Source organism: Mastomys coucha, unplaced genomic scaffold (genome assembly GCF_008632895.1).
Source record: "Mastomys coucha isolate ucsf_1 unplaced genomic scaffold, UCSF_Mcou_1 pScaffold18, whole genome shotgun sequence".
Classification (NCBI taxonomy): domain Eukaryota; kingdom Metazoa; phylum Chordata; class Mammalia; order Rodentia; family Muridae; genus Mastomys; species Mastomys coucha.
The window spans coordinates 92,565,593-92,575,546 of record NW_022196900.1 but is presented as its reverse complement, the minus strand read 5'-3'; the positions used below and the strand labels follow the sequence as shown (position 1 = coordinate 92,575,546).

At 54.1% G+C, this 9,954-nt stretch overlaps 1 protein-coding gene across 1 annotated transcript in view; it reads right to left on the bottom strand.

Moving 5' to 3' along the window:
- E2f2 (E2F transcription factor 2) overlaps positions 1 to 9,432 on the bottom strand; it is a 24,920-nt gene extending 15,488 nt beyond the window's left edge. The window contains exons 1-4 of the mRNA XM_031377035.1: positions 8,857 to 9,432; positions 3,349 to 3,454; positions 1,184 to 1,403; positions 238 to 480 (exon numbers count right to left, since the gene is read on the bottom strand). Coding sequence (XP_031232895.1) covers positions 238 to 480; positions 1,184 to 1,403; positions 3,349 to 3,454; positions 8,857 to 9,114 — 827 coding nt within the window. The 5' untranslated portion in view covers positions 9,115 to 9,432. The remainder of the gene's footprint in view (positions 1 to 237; positions 481 to 1,183; positions 1,404 to 3,348; positions 3,455 to 8,856) is intronic.
- Between the last annotated feature and the right edge of the window lie 522 nt (positions 9,433 to 9,954).

Genomic DNA, 9,954 nt, shown 5'->3' with positions numbered 1-9,954 from the left:
TGGGATTTAATGAAAAGAAAAAGCATAACTAAAAAATAAACTAAGGGAAGTCCAGACTGGATCCAAACACACACTGTAGGTCTTACTAACATATACAGTGGGTACCAAGCATAATGCCTAAGTCTCCTTGGCAGGATATCACAAAAGAGAAGACCCAAAACAAACCCCAAACTTAGCCCTACGCCAGAGAGGGAGATATAGATGTGACTGTCCCCTAGAGGGAGCTAGTCCCTGTACAGAGTAAAAAAAAAAAAAAAATCAACTGAGTATACAACCCGAGGCCCTGCTCCCTCCCCCTCCCCCTCCCCGCAGCAAGGATATTTCTTGTTAGCATTATCTTCGGTCAGGTGCTTGAAGCTCAGCGAGCAACTCTGAATGAGCTGGTCCAAGGTCTGCTCCGCATTCATCAGCTCCTTCAGCTCCTGCCCCAGCTGCTGCTGCTTGGAGGGTCGGGTGGGGTCTTCAAATAGTCCCCTGCCTCTGGGAACAGAGCAATCCCCAACGTCATGGTCCCCACCTCAGGGCTGCCCTGCACAACTGCACAGCGAAGCTGGTGAAACTCCAAGCCAGGGCTAGTCACTAGCGGCGCCCCCTCCCCTATTACGCAAATCAGTGGGGATGCCCAGCTCCCTGGGAACTATCATGGACTAAGCACTTGAAGCTTGGGGGTAGTTTAGAGATAAGAAGCCTGAACCCCAGCGTCCAATCCTTAGGCCCCAGACTCCATCAGATGGTAAGAAGTTGTTGACTTTAGCCTTGGCTCCATTCCTGGGTTTCTTAAGGGATCATGCCAGGGCACTTTCTGACCCAGGAGCAGCGGGGAGGGGTCTGACCCATACCTGAGCAATTCCCAAAGCCTTTCTTTCCTAGTCAAGAGGAGGATCCTGGGGCCCCTAATACAAGGAGCTAGGGTCAACCCCTAGAACGCCTCTGCTCTGCCCAGTCCCTTGGCTCCTCTCGCTAACACGCCAGCATTTAACACCTGCTCCACCCCCACTCAAACACACAGGCTATGCCCCCTTGGCCACCTACCACCCCCACCCTACCCCCATCCTGTACTTGTGCGAATTGCCTGTTGCTGGGGAGGGCACCCTAAAACTCACACCTATTGGCTACTGTTCCTGGCCCCGCCCCCAACCCATGCACCCATTGGATGGTGCCATGGCCGGGCCCAGGCACTCACACCCACTGGATGTTGTTTTTGGACTTCTTGCGGATGAGCTGGATGCCCTCCAGCACGTTGGTGATGTCATAGATGCGGCGCTTCTGCACATCCAGCACCTCGGCTGCCCAGTTGAGGTCCAGGACTCCATCCTCCGACTCGCTCAGGAGGTAAATGAACTTCTTGGTCAGCAGCCCCAGCGACGTGTCATAGCGTGTCTTCTCCCCAGGAGACTTGGGGGCTGAGGAGAAGGCCCCACTCACACACCGCTCAGGGAGAGCCAGCCTGGGGTCTCTCCAGGAGTTCAGATCCATTCAGAAACACCCAATCCCACCCTTCACCGAGAGCTGTCCAGCGCGCAGAGCACCCAGGCAGGGGGTTCTCCGCGGCCACAAAGCCCAGCCACCTGTAGCCTCGGGGAAGGAGACTTGCAGGTCTCTCCGCTAGGGTGCGCTGTCGAGACCGGAAGCCAAGGGTTGCGACTCCGGGTTCAGAGTACCTTTCCACTATAGCTCAGAGCAGACAGCAACAGCTCCAACAACTGCCTACAGTTGGGAGGGTCACTGTTCTGGGCACTTTCCTTATGGGAACACCCTGCAGGGCTGTACAGAAAGAAGCACAGACTGGTTAAGTCATTTGTTCGTTTCACCCAGCAGATGACAAAGTAGGATTCAAATCCAGGCAGGCTCCAGCTTTCCTCCTAAACCATCTCTCGACAATTATACCAGGAATTAGGAGTTACGGTTGGAAGGAAAGGACAAGCCTGGATTTGAGAGCGTTTTTATAGATCCACACTTGCTTTCTTTTTCCATGTGTAGCCCGATAATTATCTGAGAGGAATCAAGGACCATCAAACATCAAATGGGGGCCGGGGCCGTGGAAAAGGTCCCTTTCTCAACAGGGCTGCTGTTGCGACACCGCTTCTCAGCTGAAGCGAATTAAAACCACAAGGGGACTTTTGCAACCAAATGACTTTAAGTCTCATAGAAGTTGGCGTCCAAACCAGCCACAGGAACTAAGTTTTAGTCTCAGATCCCTCAAGAAGGGGACTTGGGAATCCCTTAACACTCAGAGGCCGAACATTTGACACACATACTGCTTACTCCAGTTTTGTGTTCCTGGCAGACATTAATAATCGATTGGTCTATTGTTCTCTGTTGTCCTACTGAGCTTTGGGTCCTTCAGTCATGGCTCTAGGTCACCTCTAATCAACCAACTGGAGAGTAAACTTTCTCACCATCCTGATCTAGCTGTGCCTCAATTACAAGAGATAACAAAGTTTCACAGAAAAGTCAGGTAGGAGCCTTTACCCCCATCCCTAATTCCTGACATCTACATTCTACCTAATCCTATGCCCTCGTTAGTTCTCTGGGTAAATCCATAAATCTCCTAGACATACTGGCTAAAACTCCCAGGTTAACCAGAATATTGACTGAAAATCTTAGAGGTAGGAATCCCCTCCACCTTAGGTTTGAGAAGGCTCTAGCCCTGTGGTTCTCGCCCTTCCGAAGGCTACAGTCCTTTAATACAATTACTCGTGTTGTGGTCACAACCATAACATTTTTTTGCTACTGCTTCATAACTATAATCTTGCTACTGTTACGAACCATAAGGTAAAATATCTGTGTTTTCTGGTGGTCCTAGGTGTGCCCTGTGAAAGAGGCGTTCGACCCAAGGGGGTCTCGACCCACAGTTTAAGAATCATTGCTCTTGCTGGACAGGAGTGTTCCAAGTTTCGCTTCCTTTGAATCACTTGGCAGTCTGTAAGTGCTACTAATCCTCCCAGAGCTCTCTTTTAGAAAAAGATCTGATTAACCCAAATATGAAAACTTAAAAAGCAACAACGACAAAAAATACCCCTAAGCTCCCAAATAAACACTAGTCATCGCAGTTAGCTCGGGGGTGGGGGGTGGGGGGTGGGGAATGAGGTGTGCCTAGAGTACATGAAGCCATTCGAGGCCTTAGTCCTGACTCCACTGACTAGCTGTGTGACCCTGGCCAAGTCCTGAGTTACCTCATCAGTAATCGGGACATAATCCTATCCACTGAATAGAATCAAGTGTGAGTACACACGAGAAGCCTTGGAAAAGAAAATTATCTGATAGCCTCCTGTGCCGGTGACTCAGGCAGGGGCTCCTGCCTCGTGCCGCCCGCCCCACCATAGGTGCCCATCGGGAAGCTCTTACTTTTGGGGCTTGGCAGACCATCCACGCGGATGCACTTCCCCTTGGGAGTCGGGAATTCAGGGACCGTAGGCCTCCCAATGCCCTCCAGGTCCAGCTTCCTTTTGGCCTTTGACAGACAGGGAGAGAGGGGGAAGAGGAAGGGTTAGAGAATCAGGCCTTCCTTGACCCTTTTTATAAACTGCAGCAAGGTCAAGAAGGCCATCTCCCACAGCCATCTCCCACGTGCCTGCCACCAGCCCTTGGGGTGGCGTGGCCGGCTGAACTTGGTGAGGAAATAAATGTCAATGCCCACGGATGTGAATGCCATATATTCTGAGGGGCTGGGGACCTGTCCCTTTCGGAAGCAGCTGGCTCAGATAGACCTGGTGCCCATCACAGCTCCACAGCTGGCCCTTATCAGGGTGGGGCCAGCATCCGCCCAGACCCAGGGGACTTCCTGGCTCGGTGCCACACCCCAGGGAGGTGCCCACATTGGGAAACAGTTTGAACGCTCCCCCCTCCCCGTTTGGGCTCCAGCTTGAGGATCCAGGGCCTCCTGAATGGACTGCTTGTCATGCTTTCTTTACTGAGACACAATGAGTCCTTCCCCAGTGTCTTAAGGACAAGCAGCTGAGCCCCTGCTGCCCCTCCCGTTCCCGCCAAGCTTGGGAAACACCTGCTGGGGAAACCAAACCGCAGCCCATCTGCTCCTCTCTACCCAGACACCACCCACCACCACCACCACCACCACAGGGCCACAATAAGGCTTCTAGCTTCATTGCCCGGAAAGGGCCTCCCTGATGGTTTAGGGCTGGGCAGGGGTGGGGCAGAGACACTGGGGCACTGGGACACTGGGCAAAGGGCCAGCTAGTATCTCCAGCAAGTCTGAAGTCTCACTGGGTGACCTAGGGACATGTGCCGCCATCGCCAAGGGCCTCGGTTTCCTGCTCAGTAAAATGGGCAGAACATCATGACCTGGAAGGCTGTGGCGAGGGAGGACTCTCGTAAAGTTCTCACTGAGAGATACACAGTAGGAGGCTCAGGAAATGAACAGTCTATTCCCCAAACACTATCCCAGCATCTTCCTGGACACACCCTCTGGGGCCGTGGAGCCCGTTTCCTTCCTTCCCTGACCCCTAGATACCTCCACCACCCGCTTGAGAGATCGGTTTTAACACTTGGTGGTGAGGTCACGCTCGGTAGGGCTGAGCCTCCTAACTGCTGCTGAGCACAGCTGGTCTGACAGGTGTCAGCTCCCCTCCCGGACTCCTGCCCCCTCCAGGAAGTCTCCCTGGACTGGCACAAGAATTCCGCTCACTGCTTCCAGGAGCCTGAATGTCTCTCCCCTCCATGGCTCACACAGAATCCAAACATTTCCCTGCTCATCCCTCTGAAAGAGTCTCCTGAGTATTTCTTGCCTACCTCTCCGTTGACCAAGTCTTAGACTCTAGAGAGGCTAGCCCCTAGCTAGCCCCATCCTGTCACCACAGAAAGCCCACCGCCCCATCAGGACCCACTGAGCCCCGCTATATAATCCAAGCCAAGCTCCAGGACTCAGCTCTAATTAAGCCTCCAAGTACCCATTGTGTGGCTGTTGTAATCAAGGCCAAGTGGGTTTGACGGACTCTATCTAGATCAAAATGGTTCAATTTGAGCTCCCTCCCACCATAAAAGGGCAAGTTGACAAGAGCAGTCAAGCCTGGTTCCAGCTCATCCTATACTCCCGACCCCCATCAGAACCTCACTGGCCGCCTGCAAAGCAGGGGGCACGGACAAGCCTGTCCCATTCTCTCACAGTCCTGAAGTGTATCAGCACCGACCCTCTGTCTTGACAGACAAGTGGGTACAGAAAGGTTAAGTCACACAGACTAAAAGCAGGCCCAGGGTGTGGACACAGGTCTGTCCAACTCCGAAGCCATGTGCCAGGCTACAAGAGCCATCCATTCACGCTCCCCCAGGAACTGCTAGAACAGAACATGGGCCAAAGTCCTGCTATGCCATCTGCTCCTCGCACCTCACATGTTCACACGCTGCCTCCTCCTCTCTCACCATCCCTCACTAGATGCACACTCATTGCAACCCCAGGGTCCCTAAGTAGCAATGTGTCCCCCACCGAAGGACACCAGCCTAACACCTTAAGGTGCTGCCCAGAAAGAAGTCAGCATGTGGTTGGGTTGAGTTTGCAAAGGCCATATGGCACCAGGAGGGCTGAGCACAGGCCTTGGGGTCAGATGGGGTCAAAGCTAGACCTCTTGCTCCTTAGCTGGGAGATCAGATAACCTTGACCATCTTACAGGGCCAGTCTGCTCGTGCTGGGGAGTCAGTAAAGCAATGCAGCAGGCAGGTGCTGCGGCTGCAGCCACTCAGCCATGGGTATCCCCGTGAATGAAGTTCAAGGGTGAACTCTGGAGAGACAGCAGCGGCTTAGGGAGAGCAAAGGTCTGGGTGAGCACACCCAGAAGCCAGCGCGGCTCTAATCTAGACCCTCTGAAGCAGCCCCTGGTTAGGATATAATCTACTTGCCAAGTCCTTATGTGTAGAACACACCCCTTGCTCAGGAGCCCCAGAGAAACAGAGGAGCTGGCACGGAAACACTGGGAGCATGGGGATCAGAGAAGGGAAATGACGTGCCCAAGGTCACACGGGCAGGGACCTGGGTCTCCTTTCCAATCTAGAGCAGGCAGTGAAGTGAAAAAAAACTTTAGGGACCACTTTGCTGTTAGCTCCAAAGGGCAGGCTGGGACATGTCACCCTATCCCTGAGCCTATACATTAACTCCTGGCCTGGTGGGGGTATTTTTTAAAAAAAATTATGTTTGTCTTACAATCTAAGCCATTGGAGAGCTGAGGCAGAATCTTTTTGTTTTGAGACAGGGTCTCATTATGCAGCTCTGGCTGTCTTAGAACTCTCTATGTAGATCAAGCTGGCCTCCAACCTCACAGATCGACTGACATGCCTCTGCCTCCAGAGGACTGGGATTAAAGACCTGCACCACCACACTCAGATGAATCTGGAACATTCAACAGTCTTTCTGCCTCAGTTTCCCCAGGGCTAGGACTTCAGGAGTGTACCTATGCCCAGCTTAGCTGGATCATTTGCACCTAAGCATTCAGGACCACCCTAGCAACAGGGAGAACCTAGCTCAATAACAACAGCAGGGTGTGTGTCACATGCTTTTAATCCCAGCACTCAGGAGGTAGGAGCAGGTGAATCTCTGAGTTCGAGGCCAGCCTGGTCTACATAGTGAGTTCCTGGGACAACACAAATTAAGAGGCAAAGAGAAACCCAGAAGAGCCCCCACTGTCCTCACAGATACCAGCTGTAGGACCCAGAGAAGATGTCATGGCCAGAGGTGAGACTCAACAGGGAAGTTTGGGAGTCTTTGCTGACAGACAGCAGGACCAGTGGGGCAGGAATCAAGGCGACCTTAAGTCCTGGCCTGACTTCTACAGCGCCCCAGTTGGGTTGTCATCCCTTCAGCGGCCAGCTCCCCAACAAATCTTGCTCACCCCACACTTTGCAGCCACAAAGCAGAAGGCTACACCCAGGGTTGGGCTTGGAGCAGCTCCAGGTCACACCCTTGTAAAATGAGTAAGCAGGGGTTAGGCCTGCCCACGGGGCACTGGGGCCCCAGCATCTGGAGATGGACCAGCGATGGTTGGTCTCTGGGCCTGGCAGGCTTTTAGGGAGTCTGATGCAAGGATGACACCCCCCTCCACACTTCTTGGCCTTGTGAGTTGGGCAAGTGACTTCACCTCAGCTTGGTTTCCTCACCTACAGAGAGCCTCATCCCTTAACCAAGATAACTGGTGCAGAGTGCCAAGCAGTGTTTGGCATGCAAGAGCCACTCTGGCTAAGGTCCCTGAGCCCGCCCTGGGAGCATAGAACAGACAGATGCAGAGTTGGTGGGGAAGTTCAAACCCCCAGCTGTTACTGACACTCTACATCCAAAAGCAGGTGGTCAAAGGAGAGCTTAGCCCTCCAAAGTCCCCTTTCCCGGGGGTGGGTGGGGGGTGGGGACCTAGCTCCTAAACCGAGCGGCTCAGGGGTAAAGCACAGCTGCATGGAGAGCTGACTTGTGGGTCATTTCGCTGATGACCTCTGACCCTCAGTTTTCCACTGCTACAGCACGAAAGCTTCTTCCTGTTCAAGTTACTTCACAAGCTAACCCAAATGCATTCGGCTGGAAAAGGCCGAAGACCAGGCAGAGCAACAGGACAGTTGTCCTCGGTTTCTTGACCTGTAAAATGGGCATGACAACACAGCCATGCCACTTCCTGCGCTCCCAGAAAAGGGATCATGGGAGGTAAAAATAAAGCTTGACTCCAGAGGCAGAAAATGAGGCTCTTCCTGTAAGTCAGAGTTGATCTCTGTAGCTAAGATCACTGAGCTCTGAGCCTGCCCTGGATCCACAGGTCGGATGAAATGCCCTGGGGACACAGGGTGGTCTTATCTCTGACCCTAGACTTACCATACCCTACAAATACCATCCCTCCTCCTTGGCACCTGCTTCCAGACCTGGAGCTGGAACTAACAGAGGAGGCAAGCCAAGGAAGGTAGACTTTCTAGAAGAGGAAATGGGGGGTCGGGGTGGGGCTGTCAAGATGGCTCAGTGGGTAGAGGAGCTTGCCACCAAACTGGACAGCTTGAGTTTGACCCCCAGGACCCACTCAGAAAAAGAAAACCGACTCTGAAAAGTTGTGCTCTGACCTCCAAACACAATGTGGCACAAACAACCCATCCCCCACATAAATGTAATTTTAAAAAAACTTTTTTTTTTTTTTTAAAGAAGAGGAAACGGAGGCCCTGACTTATCCAAAAATACTCAGTGATGGCCAGAGCGATGACCAGAGCTGAAACCAGCCACCCCAACCCTCCCCCCAACCTCTCAGGCCCTTTCCTATCCATTTCCACAAACCCTGTGCTCCAGTCCAACGTCAGCACACCAGGCTCTCCCTGACAACCCATCTCCCCAGCACTGCGGAGGACACAGTCCATCTGAACAGGAAACCCAAGAGTCTAACTACATTTGCATCTGCTACTGGCTATTTCGGAGGATGACCAGGCTGTGGGAAAGACCTGAGGACACTTGAGAAGGAGCTGGCTAGACAACTTTGTCCATACCAGGCTGGACCAGAGACCTGGAAGACCTATCCGGATTTAAAGTGACCAGGAAATCCCACAGGCCAAGCCCCTGGCCTGAAATGGCAGGTGTTGGTTCTGGCGTAAACAACGAAAGAATGAATGAACAGTAGCATCGTCGATGCCTGGTGGGCTCCCTCAAGGTCACACAGGCGCCAGGGGCAGTGGGCTGGGTCCTCAGGCTCCCCTGTCCAGTGCTCATTGCACTCAGCAACAGCAGGCGAGATCACTGCATGGAGTCGGAAAATGAAGGGGTTCTCTCTGTTGCCAGTCGCGCTTCCCTACCTCAACCAGCTGTAATCAAGCTAGACGGCGTCCCAAGCACTCTCTTTCCTTTTTCCCCTACCCAGACACGCATACGGGAAGTACGGGGGTCCCCAGCATTACCGGCAGCCGGCCTGCGGGTACACATCGCACGATTTGGCCCTCGGGTCCGTGGGGAGTGGCGTCGAGGCAGGTGCCCAGCGCCACAGAGGTAGGCACCGTCTGCGTGTAAAGCGAGGTGTAGTAGGTGGTGGCGGCGGTGGCCGGGCAGAGCGGGGGACTGCTCAGACCCGAAGGCCACAGCTCCGTGGGGTTCAACGTCGGCAAGCTCTTTGTGGGCTGCGCCGTGGCCGGAGCCAGGGTCCGCGGCGCGCGCAGCATGGCGAGTGCGGCGCCCCCTACCCACTCGGGTCTGGCGCGCGCGCGCGGGGCACCTGCGGGCTCTGCAGCCGGCTGCACAGCGGACGCCGGGAGCAGCCGCCAATGGACGCCCGCCGGGCAAGGCCGGACCCTCCCCTCCTGGCCCGCCGCCCAGCGCTGCCGAGCTCGGAGATCGCCACTCGGAGATGGCGTGGCGCGGGTGGCGCTGCCAGGGGCTGGCTCGGTCCGGCTCGCGCCCCGAATGTCTGGGCGCCCGGAGTCGCGCCCTTGCGTGAAAGCGTCCCGGAGTGCCCACGGACCCCGCCGACACTCGTGTGCTCTGACCCGCGAAGGGTGTCCTGTGCGCCCTGCTGAATTCTGCGTTCACCGGAACGCAGTCCCCGGCCCTTGCTTGAATTCCTTTTTCTTTTCTCTCTTTCTCTCTTTCTTTCTTTCTCTCTTTTCTTTTTCTTTTTCTTTTCTTTTTTTTTTTTTTTTTTTTTTTTTTAGCGCCAAACTATGTGCCGCCAAATTCGGATCTCCCGCGGAAAATGCCGCGCCTCGATTGGCTGCTACAACATATATAGGCTCCTCCCACCCTCCCACCCCCGGAAAGGCTTAGTCTAAGAAACAACGATTACGACAGGAGCTTAGTGGCTTAAAGGGGCCGCGACATCTGCTGACTTCAGCGTCCTCTTGTAACAGCCGGCGAAACTGAGGCAGGAGGTGCATCTGGAACACCCAGCAGTACAGCGAAGAGCGCTGAGGAGTGGACCTCTTTTCCTTGGGAGTGGGGCCAAACGTTGAAGGAGAGTCAGTCTGGACCTGAGCCTTGACCCTCACGAGCATTTCCCTGGCCAC